This window comes from Coturnix japonica, chromosome 1 (assembly GCF_001577835.2).
Source record: "Coturnix japonica isolate 7356 chromosome 1, Coturnix japonica 2.1, whole genome shotgun sequence".
NCBI classification, from domain to species: domain Eukaryota; kingdom Metazoa; phylum Chordata; class Aves; order Galliformes; family Phasianidae; genus Coturnix; species Coturnix japonica.
This window is the reverse complement of record NC_029516.1, coordinates 57,603,833-57,623,476: the sequence shown is the minus strand read 5'-3', so window position 1 is coordinate 57,623,476 and position 19,644 is coordinate 57,603,833. Positions and strand designations below refer to the sequence as shown.

General features: G+C 38.1%; 1 protein-coding gene across 7 annotated transcripts in view; it reads left to right on the top strand.

Annotated features, from left to right (window-relative positions):
* EPS8 (epidermal growth factor receptor pathway substrate 8) overlaps nt 1-16,476 on the top strand; it is a 129,517-nt gene extending 113,041 nt beyond the window's left edge. For all 7 annotated transcript variants that reach the window (XM_015867688.2, XM_015867723.2, XM_015867744.2 and 4 more), the window contains 4 exons: nt 6,407-6,644; nt 9,465-9,645; nt 10,014-10,143; nt 15,041-16,476. In XM_015867688.2, the coding sequence (XP_015723174.1) occupies nt 6,407-6,644; nt 9,465-9,645; nt 10,014-10,143; nt 15,041-15,154 (663 nt within the window). In that variant the 3' untranslated portion in view covers nt 15,155-16,476. The remainder of the gene's footprint in view (nt 1-6,406; nt 6,645-9,464; nt 9,646-10,013; nt 10,144-15,040) is intronic.
* The last annotated feature ends 3,168 nt before the right edge of the window (nt 16,477-19,644 follow it).

Below are 19,644 nucleotides of genomic sequence, written 5' to 3'. Positions count from 1 at the left end.
TGTGCAGAGCTATCTTGAAAGCTGCAACTTTCACAGTGTTTTCAGTCTTTTCACAGATATGGAAACTCTCTTGAGAAACGGATCCTATGTTATTTCTGGCACAGTCATAGCTGGTGTATCTTGAGCTTGGTGGGCTTTAGTCAGATCACTTCTGAGTTTTTCCTGTCCTTTCAAAACTGATTTTTCTTTTTAGCTCTGTGTGAAGTGAAGCATGTATCTGGAGTGCTTTTCAAATCCAGATTTGAAGGGATAACTTATTTTCTTTAAGTGCATGTTAATTTTGTGTGTTTGGAATTTGCCAGGAAATAATATTCATAAGACTGAACAAGTGTAGAACTGAGTAGAGCTTCTCATATTATTATTTCTGTTGAAATGCTCTGCAGGTTTTGAGGTTTTCTGTTTGATATAATTGCATGACATGGGAAATAGTAATATAATCACTTTTGCAAAGCGTTGTCCATGAAACCATGAAAATTAGGGACGGAGAACAACACTCAAGATAATTTTGACTCTTTCCCTCTGGCAGGTTGTTCCCTACAGCTTATTGTTTATTTTGGTTGTATATTCAAATGCGAGCTTGGAGTGCAGAGAAACTATTTAAGTGTATAATGAATTACACAGGACAAAGGGAGTCTTTATGGAGTGTGTCAGTGATGTTGTTCTCATCTTCACAGTGATTATGATACACTTTTCAGAGTACTGCGTGTGCTCATTCGTCTTTTTCTCCATGATAGATACATGGTTCATTTGGGATCTGTTTGCATAATCCTGTTTGTTTTCATAATAGTACTATGAGACATTGCTGCTATTTCAGGGAAAAATAAGGCACTGAAGGGATTACTGCCTGGCCCAAGGTCAAACAGGAGAGTCTGTGGGCAGAGCAGGGAACGGAAGCTCTTGCCGTCAGTGCCTTCACAAGACCCAGGACATGAGAAGGCTCTTAGTGCCAGGCTGAGTGTCTTCAGTTTTCAGAAAGCTCCTCTCCAAGTGGTGTGTCACCTGTGGTGAGCAGCCTGCTCCACTGTGGTGGATAAGTGGTGTGTATAAGGGACACAACCTTCAAACCATCACTGGCCAAAATAGATTTCCATATTATTATGAAGAATAAAAGATTCAATTGCAAGAGAACACTTTTTCTTTCTATTCTTCTCCATTCTGATACGTTTTTTTCTGAAAGCTGGGTGCCTGATTATCATGAGTATTCTTACAACTCAAAGTTTGTTTTACTCTCACTCAGTTCCCTCTGCTAGGAACCCATGAGTCCTTGTGGCAGATTAGATTCTAATTTTTCTCTTGATCCCTTTCAGGATCTGGGTCCCAACTAGTATCAGTTCAGAGCCTTCATGAAACTGCAGGGGACACCTGCAGGAATGCTGCAAGCAATGTCTCAGTAATTTCAGCATCTTTGTGAGGCTGTATTAGTACATTGTCTTTCTTCTGATTAGAAAAAAAAATACATACACACATATAAAATGCCAGATAATTATATATATATATATGTGTATATATATATATATGTATAGTTAAATCATCTCATTCAGTATTTCTGTACATTTAGTAGAGCATTTTGATGTTTTTTTGTTTTTGATGTTCATCATTTAGTCTGCCTCTTTTTTTAAAGCAGCAGTCATAGTTTACCATCCTCTACAGACTAGCATCACGTTTTCCAGGCACTCAAACTTTTCCTTATGTACAAGCTTTTCTGGTGAACTTAGGAACTAATTAATAATAATATTTCATTTTTTACAGTGCCTTTTGTTTATTTTCAATGCTTTTTAGAAATATGAGAAACACAAATATGATAGAGATGTGTATCTTGCTGGGTGTGATAATTAATCTCATGACACCCTTTGTGAGGTGAGGCAGCTATTTTCTCAGTGACATATATAAAATCCTGAGTGTAAATGTGTATTACACAGCAAAGTGTAAATGTTAGGCCAAATGCAGTCTTATAAATCTTATTTTAATAAATCTTATACTGTCACACTTCTGTGGATAGTTATCCAGGAGCCATGAATCTTATATGTAAACACCAAACGTTTCTACGTCATCTGGGACAAATGACCTCCATGTTTGTTGGTAATCTCCCCTCAAGCCTCTTTCAAGTCTCTTTGTTTAGCAGCTCACTGAAAATATCTCTCTGTGGGAATTCGTTTTCTTTCAAGCAAAGAATCTGTGCTCCAAGTTAGTGTCGTAGTGTCATACTCATCTTTTGCCAGCTGGTATCTTTGCTGCAGATCATGTTTGTTTGATAATGAAGGTATGCAGTTGCCAGGTGTTCATTGTGTTGTGGCCAAAGAGATGTCATGTTTTTTGATCATGAGCCAGTATCTTTTTTACTTTGTACATATTGAATGCTCTTTAAAGTTGCCATCAGAGCAAGGCTTTTTGATGGCTTTTAAAGGATGGTAGCTTTCTGTCCAATTGAACATTGCTCTACTCCCAAATGATGGACTGACACTTATTACACAGAAATGTACTTGAATAATTGTAAAAAGTATGTGATCCATGGTGAGCATTGAAAATCCCCACTGTGCCTCCCCATCATATATATTTCTGTAAGAAATGGAGGCTAGGCATGGCTAATACTAATCTGATTAAGTAAGTTCTGTTCAGATTTCTCCTTTTTGCCTTCTAATACACATTTTGGCAGAGAAACATACATTTCTCATCATGGGATTTCAGTAGGCAGATGGTTAACTGTATAATAGCTGAGTCCTCCAAAGGAAACTCAAGACTTCACTTGAAATTTGCTCTCCCAGTCCTAGATACTTCATTGACCCTTTTGGGTGCAGGCAGTTGGTTCTTTTTTGTCTCTTAAAGTACAGCCAAAGGAAAGAAGGCACATGCCCCAGAATGACAGGTCCACATGTGGGTCTCAAGAAAATATCCAAACCACCGTGCTGTTGGCTAGTCTAAAGCTGAGCACTCTGCATCACTCCTGGTGTCACTGCCAACAGCAATGAACATGAAAATGTTCATAAAGAGAGTAAATAGAAAGTGTTGTGTTCTCTTAACGAGAGCACTTCCCAAAACAAACACTGCTTATGGTTGTATCCAGTGACTCTTTAATGCTACGTATTTGCCATAGCTTGAACACACATTTCCTGTTTTCGATGTCAAAATGTGTTTGAGAACACATTGTTCCCTGTTGTTTTGTTTTGTTTTTTAACAGAGTTTGAAAATCAGGGCTGATACTGATACATAAAAAAATTATTTAAAAAAATAGATCCAATCGTATTGAATCTTTATTTTTCTTTACAAGATCCAGCCTGTAGTATGTTGGAAAAGAGCTTTGGAACCTCTACTTTTTTCTCCTGATGAATAAAAATATTTTCTAGCAAATAATAATAATAATAATCTAGTCCCAGCAATCTTCTCTGATATATCCAGATTGTTAATAAGTATGCATCATCGTTGTTCAAAATAATATAATGGATTTGTTCCAACTGACGTGAACTAAATGTATTCCTAAAAGAAAAACAAAATGCAAGAAAGGAAGGAAAAAACACAGGATTTTTCTGATGGCTGTTAGTGAATTAGTGGGTACATGTTTGTCAGCAGCAGTCTTTAACTTGTTTTGTAAACCAGTAAATAGTTTTAAGCTCAAATGAATAAGTTTTTGATACAGTACCCACTCTGATTTAATTAATTCTTAATATTCTTCAGTTATGTGTTCAATGCATTCATCGTTTTTGTTGGTTGTTGTTTTTTTAAGCATCTACTTATAATTTTCTGTGTTTCGATAAGTGCTTTGAAAAGAGGTCGTTGCTTATATAGTGTCACATGCATGTATCGAAGTAACCACTTCTCCATTTGTTGTCCAAAAAACCCCACCTCATTATACGAGTTGCTCAGTGAGTAAGAAGAGCTCATTATTAGCACTGATGTTCTTTTGCTTTTAAATTGCTAATATGTGTGAAATTTCAGGAGCTACTGTTTACCTTACTAACAATACTCTTCGATATGATTTATTCCATTTTCCTCACAGCAGTTGCTGGGAGAGCTTTCAGAGGTAATAGAATTACTGTTCTGATATCGAACCTCAAAGATTATTCTTTTGGAGTGTGTAGTTACCAAATTCTGTAGAGCATGCTTGTTTTGTTTGTGGCAGTGAACAGAAATGATGGGATGCATGTGTGGATCTCCTCAGAATATCCAGAATTAAAGAAAGGAGTGTTTAAAAACTGAAAAAACAACGATGTTAAATTGATTCAAGTGTATAATTATTTGTTGTGCATTGTTCAAGAAAATCTGAAGTGTATTTCCTGTAGTTTCGTCTTTAGATTTATAATTTGAGTGATGCTTCCAGTTTGGTTTCTGTTTTCACTCCAGCATGCAGTAAGTCATTTTGATGAGAATTGTGATTGCAGTACAATGTTTCAGAAGCAACATTAATAGCATCTGTTGAGAGCTATGTATAATGTTTTGCTATCGCCGCTTTTGGATTGAGATTGCAGGGACATGCAGCTGATGCCTTGGTTTGTAATGAATCCTCTCTACCATTAAAAGAGTGATGCTTTTTCCTTGCATGTTGTTTAGGAAGGTCAGGGACACACATGATAGTACACTGTGGGGATAGCTGCCTACACATTTGAATTTGTGAACGAACTACAGACTTTTCTGTATACTATATTAAAATATTTTAGTATCTGAAATTCTTAAATTCATTAAGATAATTTTGGCTATGTCTAATCTGTGTCTAATAAACTATGGAATGCTTACTAAATACCTATTAAGGCATTGTTTCCACCAAAAAACAGAATTAGTAATTGTTCAATTTTATATTCCTCATTTCACTTTTTTTTTTTTTTTTTTGGCATTTGACATTTTAGAAAATATTCTGTTGTCTTTACATCAAAGTACTGGAATACAGAAAAGTCAGTTGTGATTCTTACTCTTATTTTAATTTTTCCACAGCATAATGCAGAAAATGAATACAAAATGACCTATATGAATGCCTTTAAATCACTTAAATGCTAAAAACTGAAACAAGAAAGGTTTAATGGTGAATGTATTGTAGGACAATATGTTTGCTTCAGTTGCTGACTGCTGCAATTGAAGTGGAAAATGATCTAAAGCAGGCAAAATACACTTCTTTGCCCTAGGCTCAATGGAACCTTATTGGATAAATGTTGGACTGGTGTAACTGTATTACTTAGCTATAACTATTGCAGTTCACGTTCGCTACGAAGTGCCACTCCCATACGTTAGATATGTACCATGCTGGGAATTCCAGTAAGAAGGCAGTGGCTGATGTTTAATGAAGGTCAGCTTGTTTTCAGGGTAGTGATGTGCTGTTCGGTTTCTAACATATGGCTCCTACAAATATTTCCCTACTTGACCTGCCGTAAACCCTCTGCCTCCAAGGACTTAGTGAATGGCATTTTAGGAAGGAGCAATGAGCCTGAGGAATGTACTCCTCTATTTTCATACCAAAGAAAGCAGATTTCTCATAACTATAAAATGAGGCATCAGTACTGAGCAAACAAACTTTAATATTAATACTTCAGGCTTTGTCAGTCCAAAACCATAGAGAGGGATCAATGTTAAAACAGCGAGATGTGGAATTTGAACTGTTGGGAAGAAAAGGCTGGCATAGGTTGCTTATGACCTTCTGGGCTTTTCTGTCACTGGGATTTCTTTGGGAAAATGCACGTCTTTTCCTGCAATTGGCACCATTTTAAAGGCAAAGAAGGAGAGGAATTATTCCGCAGAATTAATTTTGAGGCACCTGCCAGCTAGCTATTAACAGCACGATAATTTGCATGCTGTTGGAACACTTCATAAAGAAGGGGGGGAAAAAAGCCAGCAGCCTTTTTCAAAGAGCTGTGGTGTTTGTGTTTAATTGCATTGTTGCACGTAGTGCTCATACAGATAGTTGTAACAGCACAACTCAGTGGGTAGGAGGAGCAGGAATCTCTTAAACAGTGTCTGAAGTTCAGGAAACAATGAGCTACCTCAAATTCAGTGACTTTCCTAAGTTAAACCATTAGTCAGGCTTGGTAGTGACTGGATGCATTCATTTTTTTGCTCTTTCTAACAGAACATTTCTAAAACGTATGTTTTTATATCAATAAACTCCAGCATCTCAAAAATTTTGTAAGCTGTTCAAAAGTGCCAGATAGTAAAGTTCAGAATTTTAAAACAATTTTATTTATAGAAATCATCTGCTTGGAAGAAAGAAGCACATCTCAGATGATGTGATTGTTCTGAATGTTATGTCTAAAAGAGAAGAAAAACACCATACCAGATCACATTTTGTCAAATTTTATAACTGTGTTTGGCAAGGATGACATTTTGTGCAATAAATGAAACCAGATGGTACAGAGCACCCCAATATTTTCTTCAGAAGCCAATTTGTCCAAGTTTTGTTGTCAAACCGAGTCTCTCTACATCTTTTCAGAAGCAAAGGACAGACTATGTTGCTAAACAACCTGATCCAGTTCCTGCTACTCCTTCACCGCCTCCGATGCCTGCTCCGGTTCCTGCACCTGTCCCCCTCCCTCCGAGCACCCCAGCACCCATCCCAGTTCCTGTGCCCAAGGCGCCAGCAACTGTCAGCCGCCAAAGCAGCACCTCTAGCGACAGTGGTGGTAGTGTTGCACGAGACAGCCAGAAGCACAAACAAGTTCCTGTGGACCGTAAGTTTGCCTAAGAAGCAAAAGAATGCTTTTCTCCCATCCTTATATGTTTTGCTTAATCTTAAAATTCCTTAAAGCCTTATCTTTCAGATAAATGTTTAAGAAGTGCTTAGATTTAAGCCCATATTTGAAATACACGTGTTCTCTATACAGAGAACTGTATTTGAAATACAGTTCTCTATACAATCATGAAAGTAAGTAGGAGCAAAAACAGCCTTTCACCTGTGCCAGTCCTGGAATAGTATATTCTCACATTCTCTTCTGTTATGACTATCTGGGATCTTCACTCGATTTTCAACACCGCAAATGCTCATGCTATTATTCTGGGTAATGTACACTGCCTGCCTGAGTTCACTACTGCATTCTCATTAAATCACTTTTGAAATCAGTTGGGCTCTTTTTACACTTCTCTCTATGATCATCCGTATTTCTAGGGCATTTACACCTTTCTGAAATACAAATCCAAGGCTTCCAAGGAGGCTTACAATGGCTGATGCATAGAAAACATGTTTTGGTGGTAATGTAGGAGACTTGTCTTTATAATCAGGACCCTTGGTCAAAGCAAGAGAAATTGGCAGGCCACTAAGCAAATTTGTGTGTCCTTGTCTTAAGGAATTAGAAGACATAATCGGTAGCTCTGTTGGTGGAAAAACATGATAACCTGCAGCCAACCAGTGCGTGGCAGTCATGCAATATTCTGCTTAGGGTTTCTTTGTAATTATCAACCAAAACTGCTGCTGAGGCTCCCACTCTGTACCAAATGAATAGCAGTTAGGTTAACAGAATTTCCCTGATCAATAATTTCTGTCCTAAATATACTTGAAGTAATGAAATTGCCTAGCTCAAAAATAACTGAAATTTGTTGGTGAGCACTTGCTACAGCTTCAAAACCAGTTGTCCTTAAAATAATGAGGTTTTTGCTGTTTAGGACTTGACAGTTTTTCCAGTCCCCTTCCTTGTCAGAAGATCTAATTTCCACCTGAGATCAAAACTGAAACCAAGTGTAGTCCTTTCTGTAGAGGGCTCCTTTCCCTGCACTCCCTGCAGATGGGAAGCATCCCTGCTTGAATACACTCAGCCTGCTGTGGTGTTGCCTGGTGGTAGACCAGCTCTCTCCTAGACTCTGAACTCAGGAGGACTCTGGGACTCCCTTCAATTTTCTCACACAACAGTCTAGCTGGTAATTAGAACACACCTCACTGCTTCTTCCCAAACAAACAGTAAGGCCAGCCTCTGCCTTTGGTTTGTCTCTTAAAGGAAAACACAAACCTGAGGAGTTTTTTACAAGAGATGTGGAAGTTGACAGTGAACTTTCCCCAGAATATTTTTTATTATTAATTTTTTAAATTTAATAAATTAATATTTATTAATTTTTCCCTCCAAAAAAATCTTTTTAGCTCCATTTAAGATGCTCTTCACATGCTGCAGCAGATGTGCATTTCCTTGGATCCATAATGGCTTTCTCTGTCTGCTACAGATGATAAATTTGAAGGCCACTCTGGCTTTAGGCATGGGTTATGAAGGGTTACTGTAGACCAAATGGTTGCAAGGCATCATCTGCAGCCCCTTAGGTTCCACTCAGGCCAAGGCCTTGCTTTATGCCCATTGGGCTTCAGGTGCCTAACTTTCCAGAAAATGCCTGCCCCTACAACAGTTGGTAACAGCCCTTCCCAATCAGCTGCAGGGAACGTGCACTGCAGCAGCCACCTCTACTGAATGTATCTTGTCTGTTTGTGATAATGGACCTAACAATAGTATGAATTTGTTATCTAACAGCTAAATATTTATCTTTTGATACAGTCCTGGTCTGGATAAAACCTAAGTCTTCCAAAATCCGTGTAAATAGAGACACAATAGCAATTTTCTTGCGCTCTTCCTGTTTGGGAGAGTAACTGGTGCATACAACAATAACATTGTACCAAGTCTTTATTTGTATTTCACTGAGCATGTCATTTTGGCTTCCAATTCATACTTTGGAGGGGAAAAAAAAGAAACACATAGGGTCTGCATGCTTCAGATATTTTGCTGGAGATACTTTGTCTGCTTTCAGCTTGGGGCCTGGGGCTATGGATTTTTCTTTTGTAATCTTAATTGAAATTGGAAAAAAATAAATATTTAAAAAAAATGTTTTTATTCATGTGACTGGCAAGAGATACGAGTTCTTGGAGGATTCTTGTGAAAATATAGAATGAAATGAGAAATTGAAACATTTTTTCTGTCTTACTGTTTTTCCATATAGTGCTGTATCATTTTCCCCTGTTGCTATCAAGCGTAATGGGAAGCAAGGGAAACTTTTTCCATCTGAACGCATCAGAAAAGTTAATTTAGTTACTCTTTGTGTATCAAAGTGAGAATGTGGAATAATGACAACTGAAAATACCTTGTTAAGGAAATGGAGATTTTTTTAGATAACTTAAAAGTTGTGCATCATTAAACTTACCTTGAAAGAAATTCAGACTATGACAGTTGAAGCCTCTTTGCCCATTTTCCATCTTGAATGATAGACTGTTCTATCTACTTCTGCAGCACCAAGTTTCTCTCTTTTTTTCTGGTGTCTCAATGGAATTTATGTATTTATTATGTTTTGGTTGGTAAAGGCTGGACTGGCAATATTGAAGTCTTCCCTGGGGAACAAGGTGAATAATAACTTAGAGCTAACAAATAGATCTTTAAAGAAAAGGAAAATAATAATAATAATAATAATAATAATAATAATAATAATAATAATAATAATAATAAAAATAAAAAGTATAAGACTTAAATTAGAGCCTTGATAAAGCACTCTGGAGAGTAATCCCTGTGGGGCACCTTACTCTCCAGGCAGGAAATCTCAGATGGAAGAAGTGCAGGATGAACTCGTTCACCGGCTCACCATTGGCCGCAGCAATGCCCAGAGGAAGTTCCATGTGCCACGGCCAAACATCCCAGTAGTGAACATCACGTACGACTCCTCACCTGAGGATGTGAAAGCATGGCTGCAGTCCAAAGGATTCAACCCTGTGTAAGTTTGAGAACAAATCTGAGAAAATTATTAGAAGTATTTTCCTTACAGTTAGTTGGGTATAGTCTGCCTGCTTTTTAAAATCAAGCAGCTTTCAGAAAAGCAAGGCACTCTAAAACACTGTTTTAGCAAATATGTCTATTTCTACCTTGTGGTTATATATGGAGAGACATATATCTGAAAAAAATGTGTGCACATTAGCCTCCACCGAAATGTACTGACTATGACATGTATGAATTGACTTCAGATGTACTGTTGCCTGCAGTTTTATCTTGATTTGGTAGCTCTACCTGAGGTGATGATCAGCAAAGACTACTTCCCCTTTGGCCAGCGGATTCTTATTTCTTGTTTGTTCCTTGTGACCCCAGGACTGTGAACAGCCTTGGTGTGCTCACTGGTGCTCAACTTTTCTCCCTCAATAAAGAGGAACTGAGGACTGTTTGCCCAGAAGGGTCTAGAGTCTACAGCCAAATTACGGTACAGAAGTCTGCTTTGGAGGTATGTATAACCCTTCTTACTACTCTAATGATGGCTCACTGATACCTAGGGTATATGATTCAAGTCATCATTTTTGAATGTATAGAAGTAATCAGCTCTTTCTGCAAGATATACAGTTTTTTTCCTTAGTTCTCATCATGTCATTATGCATAATTTGTACCTGGGCTATTTGGTATTAGTGCATTGAGCAGCATTCCTCAAAACACTGGGTGGGATGTCTCCACACTTCTAAAGGGGTCCACAAAGCATTAGAAAAAGTACATGGTGGTACTCAAGCTTAAGTGCATCTTCATTGGTGGATCCTAAGTGTAGCAAAATGTGCTCTACATCGTGCTAGCAGAATTACCAAGCTATGGAAATATGTATAGTACTTCTATGCTCATTGCTCATTGGAGTAGTATCATTCCTTAACAAATTAAAAGCTAGGATTAAGAGCTGACCTGGGAAGAATGATTACCAGTTTAAAACCAGTTTTTTTTTTTTTTTAATTTGCTGCAGAAAGTAGAGAAATAGACTAGATAATGTCTAGAGGAAAGATTGGCCCATAGAGAAACTTCAGTCTTCAAATCCCGTTTAAAGGAAAATTAATACACATATGTGTATATATATAGATATTTATCTCATCAGAAGGCTGGAACTGACTTCCTTAAAGAATTTGAACCTTTAGCTGCCATATCTATTTTAAAAGGGAAGTTTAAGATGATGCATATTTTACACCTTACCTGATCAGTATGGACCAGAGAGCATTGCTATTAACACTATCAAAATTGCTTCAAGTCTTAATTTCCTGTTATGAATGTGTTGCTAAGTCCAATGCAATCCATCATTTCCTAGTGAGTACATATATGCTTCAACTTCTCTGGAATGTCTACAGTCTTAAATTTCATGAAGAAAGTCCCTGTGTATGGAAGTACAAAAAAGAAAAAGTTTATTAAAATAGTCCAAAGCCAAATTTACTTCCATGTCATTATTTCATTATTACTAAATTTTATTGTTTAGAAATTTAATTAGGGTTAGTTTTTTTTTTTTGTTTTTTTGTTTTTTTCTTAAATACAGTTTCTGACCAACATGCTTCAGAATGAGAGGAGCAATGTAAACTGTATATCTCAGAGATGTAGACTTGATGGGGAGATCCAAAAAATGAGAGTTTGACACTGTACCTGGAAGAACATTTCTTGTAAAGAGCTTTCTGGCCTGCCAGAGGACTTGGTGGCATCTTGTAGAGTGTAAAGCTAACTTCATGATTGTGTTAGGCATGTATGTGGGTTTCTGCCTCCAATCTTGAAAAGCACTCCTTGCTATTGTAGCTGAAGTTAGGCTGAAAACCGTAGATGCATGGGATTGTAGAGGTCTGGTCTTTCCCTCCCTGTGATGTTTTTTTGCTTACCTCAGTTGGGCTTTACTCTGCAGGAAACTGAGCCGTAAAAACTTGCCCAGTTTTAGTAAGTGGGTCCTGAGAGTTTAGCAAGGTTGTTGGTTTTTGTTAGTGAAAAGGTAATGCAAATATTTATTTCTACTTTAATTATTTGAGGTTTCAGTGATGATTTTCAGAACTGAAGAAATTCTTGATTACTTTAGCCTGTTTGCTGTGTTGTCTAGAACACAATGATACATCTTCCTTTCTGTCCATATTTTCTATTTCATGTATCACATCATTTGTAATGTCTGAATTTCATATTGCAAGTCTTAGAAAGGCTGTCCATCTCTGCTGAAGATAATCTATAGGAATGATGAATAAGTCCTAAAAAACGTACCAGTCACTCAGGAAACATGGGCTCATGTCTTCCAAGCAAGGTTACATTTTATTGCTTAAACTAGAAGCATTTCCAATTACAGAACCATTTAATTGCACATGTATTTATTGTACCAGTGTCAGTCAAGCAAAACGGAGTGCTTTTTGTAGGTATGGTTATGGACTTGACCACAGTAATTGTCCTACACAATTAATCAGTGACAGCTTCTCCTGAACTTCTGTAACTCAGGCAATTCTTTCCATAGTACTTTGGTGTCATATTTCTGTAAATGTCCTATGTGCTATGGGTAAATAACAATAATGGGCAAGAGAAAACAAACCCATATGCTGTCTACCATTACAGAACTCCCTGCCTCATCTTGGCTTGTTATTTGTAGCCAGGAACTTCCATGAGGATTTCTGCAGGTCATTGAAAGCCCTGTCTCTCAGATTTGGACCTGCATTCCCAGATTCATCCTTAGGCAGAGGAAATAAGTATTTTGAAATTGGAGTTCCAATTGGAACTCAGTCATGTTATTGGAATTCAGTCATGTTAGCTTTATGACAACTCTGTTTAACTCTGAATCCAAACCAGTTTAAAACATCAAAGGCAGAAAGACTCCTCTCAGAGTTTTGTGGCCCCAATATAAACATGACAGAGGAGCAGATCATGAATGTGGTGGAGATGTTTGGGATTTAGCAGCTTTCTAAGTCTGTCCAAGCAAAACCAGAAAGAAAACTGCATGAGATCAGTGTGTCAGACAGCAAAACAGCTGGACATAGCCAGGGCCAAACACCATTTCTATCCAAGGAGATGGTGGCTGCAAGCAGTAGTATCTCAGGAGGGGGCAGACTGAGATACCCCATAGGCCTTGTACTGATAGGGATTGCCTTCTGGTGCACTTTTGTTCATGACTGCTCCATAATGTTGAAGCTTGTATGCAAAGTACAGAGCATTTTACCCAATTGGCCAGTCATCTGTATGGATTTACTTTTTCACTGCAAATTGAAAATGTTAATAGTCTCTGTGACCATGACATGTTGTGTGTGCACTTCCTCAAATTTTGTGGAGCTCTGGGGATGAAGAACATTAATCAGAAGATAAGCATAGAGATAAAATATCATGAACCCTACCTTTGTAATCTCTATGGGGGGAAAACTTCAGGTCCACATTCCTGTTGTCTTCCTACTCCATCTATGGAAAGCATGGGAACACGTGAAAATAGTTTTTATGTAGTCCATGCAACAAATTGCTTGTTCTCTGGGGTACCTGGTTGTAAGGACCAACACAGACATAGAAATGTGATGGACCAATGGGGCTTTTCACTGAGAGAGTGGTGAAGTACTGAAACAGGCTGCCCAGAGAAGCTGTGGATGCCCCCTCTGTGGAGGTGTTCAGGTTCAGGTTGGATTGGGCCCTGGGTAGCCTGGCGTAGTGCCTGATTTAGTGGTTGACAACTGTGCCCATGTCAGGGGGTTGGAGTGACATGACCTATGAGATGCCTGCCAAATCAAGCCATTTCATGATTATATCATTGCATTGGTTGATACTGATTTCAGCGATCTGAGTCTAAAGCATGTAAAGTTTACTGGCTTACTGATACCTCATGATTTGATTAGAGACTAAGCTGAGTAAACCAGCAAAGATGAGGTCTAACAGTCTGTGCAAAGAATTGTGTTCCCCAAAACAGCCCTAGTCTGCTGAGTTATGCTGTTCCCTGTGTCAGCAGGATGTGCCTGCTGTGCTTGGCCACGTGTTGTATTGCAGTTGCTTTTCAAGCCTATCAGTCAAGTTTTTACTGATGTTATCAGGAAGATAAACTGTTGCAGCCTTGGCAGCTCAGTCCCTTGCAGAAAAAAAAAAAAAAATTATGTGACCTCTGGTGAAGCAAGTTGTCAGGTTTGTTATGCATTACTTCAGTAATGGGCATTTACTGTGCTTGCTCTCTATCTGGAACCAAGTGGGCAAGGACAAGATGAATGAAGACAAATCCAGGTAGTCTGTCGCCTTCAAGGAGTCAGTTACGTGCCCCCTGCTTTGTGCATCCACTCAGGGAGCAGGGCAGAGAGCAATGGTACTTTAGCTAGGATAAGCCCTTCTCTCTCTTTAGATGTTCAACCTGTCTGCCAGGTCATGGCAACAGATAATGCACTGTAATAGACCTAATGGGTTAAATCCAAATGAAGTTTCATGTCATGTCATAAGAGTTGTAGGATTTTGAGAATGTTGAAGAATCAGTTGAAGGATGTTTTCCGTGTAACAGTCCAGAAACTTATTTCACAAGTTTCAAAAACAGTTTCTGCTTCTTTAGTGAGGGGATATCTGGGAAGCTAGTGTTTAAGATTGGAAGGTCATGCCACAGGCAAGTAACACAGCAGTGATATAGATCTCCCTTATTCAAAGTCATGCGTGCTTTGTAGTTATGCTCTACAGTATGTGCATCCTGGCCTTGTTAATAATCTATGTTTTCAAAAAAATCTATTTGACCTACCTCCTCAGAACTGTTCTTTTACCCTAAATGTGAAATTCAGCCTTGTCCTCAGAATGCTGTTGTTAGGCAACACTGATACAGTAATAGGATTCAATCCTTGTTAATGAGATCTGAGTTTTAGTACTACATCTTTGATCTTAAATGCTTGATGGCACACAGTACAATGTAGGATACTAAGGTAGTAATCCAAATCCTTACTTAGGCCTTGGTTGTGCAAAGCCATGGGCATGTGTGAATTTTGTGGTGACACAGATCTAAAAGCCCAAGGATTTTTGTGCTTTAATTTATAAATATGATTGCCATGATTTTTAAGTACTCAGGTGTAATCCTAGCTAACTTAGTGGACTTTAATTCTGTACTGAGGATGTATTTCATACCATGAATATCTAGTGCTCATGGGGACTTACTTGCATGAGAAGTAATGATACCCAGCAGTATTAAAAATCAAGCTGGATTAACTGTTTGTAGGCTCTTTTCTGCTCTACATTTAGGAATACTGTAATTGCTTCTGTTTTCCAAATGTCGAGTAACCAGATTTTTAATGCATTTTAGTTTCAGACCTGACGGGTTAACTTGTTCAAACATCTACCTTAATAAAAGGCTGTCAGTAGAACTTACTTCATCCTTTGTCAAAATCACAGATTAACAGCTCTTATTTTTTCTTTCTGTATAGGCTAACAGTGGCAGTTCAGAACTGCAAGAAATTATGAGAAGACGACAAGAAAAAATCAGTGCAGCTGCATCAGATTCAGGTGTGGAGTCTTTTGATGAAGGAAGCAGCCACTAAAAGTCTTTCCTCTTTTCTTTAGTTCCAGTGACCATAGCATTATGCAGTCCAGCTTTGCTTTAGTGAAAGGGAATGTCTTATTATTGTGTAAAAATGCATAACTAATTATCATAAAGAAAACTTACAGTAGTATCTGCAGAAGTACTTGCTGGCTTCTCATCATTAAAAATGAAAATGAGAAATCCAATGTAAGTTCCTGACAGGTAAAACTATTGGCACTAGTGTCACTTATATCCAAAGACAAGCCTTGGCTTTATGGAGTTAACCTTTCAGTGACAGATAAACTGGATTGTAGTTTTATTTTTGATCCATCCTAGGAAAGTTGAGCCAGCAATAAAAAGCATTTGAACCCTTCAATAATAATACAGTTCTGAATTACGTCGCCAGCTGTAGTTTGAAACTATGTCTTTCTTACGGTGCATTCAGCTGCAGGATGTTTAGTTGATGCCAGCAATCAAAGAGGTAATGTTTAGGGTATGAACAGCTGCCCAGCATAGACCGAATCTTTCTTGCATTGCTCCCAAGGTATTTTATTGCTAATGACGCTGTTTATACCAAAATAATACTGTGTACTTTGATTTTATCAGTACTTCACTCGTGATGAACAATAGTATTGCACAAGAAGGAATTAATAGAAAATAGTAACACAACTCAGCTGAAAGAGAGGATCAGATCTGCTGTAGGTAGCCATGAAACAATTCCCTTTTTTTTTTTTTTTTTTAATACACTTGCATTTTTTTTGTTTGTAACTTAACCTGTCAGAAGAACATTGTATAATTCAGACTTTGCGTGTTGATCCCAGACGTCAGTTTTTCCATATGTAAAAAGCTGTTGTTCCTTTATGAATGTAATCTTTTGGAAAATTGGATTCCTGGAGGCAAAGGGAGAGAAAAGGGAGCGACCCTTCCAGCAAATATTATTTTTGAAGATGCGATGATTTTTGTCACAAAAATGTTCTGTTTCTGCAGATGGTCTTGTGATTTTATATATAATATATGTATTATATATAATATATAATATCACTTAATTTAGACAAATTTAATCATCTAGTTTGATTAAGTTTCATAGTGCCTTTTCCACATGAATCAGCTTAAAGTCTGCAATAAACAGTATTTCTTGTCTGTTAAATAGTTGTATCTTTGTGGCTACAAAGATGGTATTGAAATAAGAAAGTGTTCTTGATTTTTGCCATTAGTTTGCTTTTCCTCTGTGTACAAGAAAAAAAAAAAAGAATCCTATTCATTTTTCTTTTTCATAAAAGAAATTAAAATCTTAATAAAGGTGTTTAGTGCCATTTATTGTAAAGTCCTTAGAAATACTAATTCTGTGTGTTGGTTATGTGTCATTGTGTATATTTACTCTGGTTAAAAGTGCACAGGGCACCTGTCATTTAAATGTGGTTATACTCAGAAATGGTTCTGAAAGTGAAGAGTCCCAAACTTAAGACCCCAAATGCCGCAGCAATTGCCAAGAAGAGGATTTTTGTCTTGTCTTGTGAAAGAAATGACAGTTCTCCTAAAGCATGCTCCCTACTGGAGACATTTGAACCAGAGCACGTGCATGAAGACTGCATCCATTCAACCTATGCACACAACTGTATGTAAGAAAGTTGACTGACCAACCTGTCATTAAAAATCAGGTCTGGTCCTCCTAGGATTTGAATTACTCTCTAAGCCACTTTGTAAATTTTCTTTCCTGTGCCCTCTCTTGTATGTATCTGTACCTACCCAGCCTGATGTGTTTGCTGTACGGCAGTCCCATTCACTGGATGATGAATGACTACAAACAAAAAGGAAAGCTACAAGCTGTTTTTACATAGATATTTCACTGCTTATAAGTACAGGAGTAGGAAACTTAAAAAGATCTTTGAAACCTGGGCATAAAAATTAAACTCACTCTTTTCACATGGAAAGTACATCTGATATTGTAAAAGCCATAGTGATGGCTTCTTGCAGCTCTCTTTCCCTCTTAGATACCAAAATACGAAGCCAGTTTTCATATTCACTGCAACTTTGTTCATGCATTGAACAAACAGCTTTGCTTTAGCTTAGGAGAAGCCCCATATACCTTCTCTGAAAGAAAAGAGGTGGCTTCTCAGCTGGTTTTGTAGTGGATAGCTATTTTTAATCCGAATATGGTCAGTATTCTCAGAGATCTTTGGAGATACCTGGGAGGAATACAGGAAAACTCTTCCACGTAAGCGGAATAATCTGTATGTTTTGTTTCCCTTGATTTTGGTTTTTCTGCATTTTTTTTCAAATTAATTATTATTATTTTTTAAAATTAACTGCTAATGGTTTACCAAGCCATTAAAGCTTGAAGCTGTATTTTACACTTCAGTGTTGCTGAATTAGACTGTATGATTTCTATGCAACAATCTGTGAAATTTAAGTGATGTTAAGGCAGATATTTCCCTTTTTCCTGGAATTTTCTTGATTGCTTAAGGCACTCCAGGAAGCTTCACACCTCCACTGTGCAGTTTTCGAGGTGGCAATTATGAGGAATCAAAAGGAGGTTTGATTTAGGGTTAAGTAGATGAAAATAATAACTAATTTTCTTCAAAATTCCCAAGGTCTTGAAGAAAAATGAAATGGCTGAATGCAGCATTTCATTCCAGGTGTCTTCTCTAGGCTTTAATCAGTGCATTGTGATTTTTGTTTTTAACAGTAATATTTTAGAAAGATACCCTGTGTGAAAAGTGTATGAAAATAGGGTGGAAGAGCTTTGGCATCCCATGATCACTCAGCAGTTTTGTGCTTTCTTTGCACACACCATGTAACATCAGTCACTTCTTCCCACTTCTTTAGTTAGCTTGCTTCCATGACAAGGTAAAGCTGGCTGTAGAGAATGTCGATTCATACTAAAGGCTCTGCATGCTTCTTTTGAGCCACACTGTCTCTCAGACGCTCCTATTGCTGTAGAGGTGCTGTTGAAGAAGGCCAGGAGAGGTGGTACTTCCATCCCAACACATGTACTTAGGCAGGTTTGTATAATATATGGGTTAAAAAAGGATGTTTTGTCTGAAGAGAGGGGTTTTTGTTAGTTAGTTCTTAATAGGAATTTACTTTGGGAAATAGAAACCTGTAACAATCTGAAAGATCAGTGTGGTGGAATGTTGATATAAGAGGTGCAATGGCAAAGGGACCAGCACAACAAGAAGATGTTACAAAGGAAAAACACTCATCTGTCACTGAAGATTTAAGCTCATAAGAAAAACACCACAAGGGAGGGATCTCCAACCAGAGATCCTTCCACAGCAGCAGTCAGCCCGTAAATGAGGTGTAAGAGAGGTGCAGCCAGACTCCACCCCTTATGGTCGCACAGATGAATTGCCTTCACCTGGCATCCTAGGGTAGACTGGGCCTTTTCCCCAGGTGCTCAATCAGTGGTTCAGGCTGTGACTCAACAGCTCCCATATACAACCAAAGGAAAAATATACACTTGCTAACATGTAAGCGGCATACTTTTTCACAAGCATTCAAAGTTCAGGCTATTCAGGCAATATAGTTAGTAACAGTGTGATGTTGGCATCTTTGCAGCAACTTCATACTTTGCTATGGTCAGCCAAGGTTCAGTTACAGCCAAAACTCACACTGTGATTGTTTGTGTGCACATGACGTTTTAAAAGTATCCCAATTACTCTGGGCTTTGATACAGAATAAACGTAGAATCAGTGGGCAAGGCACAGAGGGCAGTAGATGGGAAAGCAAGAACATTTGTATCATTGTGGATTTGTTGTTTTTTGTCCCTGCTAGAAGTTCTCCAGAGGGGTGTGAACATGTTTTCTAAGTAAACGTGTGATGACACTGTGAAATATAAACCAAAAAAAAGGCAAGCTCTGCACTATCAAGTGCTCTTTTATCATTCTGACTTCTGTTCAAATTAGGCCAGCAAATCATGGCTGTTCCCAGTTACTTGGCAGGCCCTCCAGCTGAAGTGTACTTGTGAAGGAACAGAAACAGTGGCATTATTTAAGCCTTTCTTGTTAGCAGCCTACCCCCTGAAGAGGGCTCCCTGCCCATTTCCAGGCTTCCTATTTAGAGCCATGGCAGCACTGCTTTAGGAGTGGACCCAGTGGAAACTGTCGAAATGATATTAGATGCACGGAAGGAGAAGTGAGCACTTCTTCACCTCCCTTTTAATAATCAGAGGTAGCATCTTGCCTCTTTCAATACCCTTCAAAAGGACCTGGTTTATTTAAAGATTATCTTACCTATGCAGCTTTGCATACCGCATGTGGGAGAGTTCAAAGGAAATTTTCGATTATAACCATTACTGAGATAGATGGAATAGATATTAAAGGAACATGCACCTATTTATCAGCTGAAGGAATAGGTCTTTAAAAAATAAATAAACCCATTGTCATCTGAAGGAGGATATCAGGCTCCTGAGAGTGGCTAAGCTACCACCTCTGGTATGCTGTCTGTGCAGTGAATGCAAAATGTGTGTGGGTGCACTTGCTGTTTTGCTGACAGTGACTTCTTCACAGG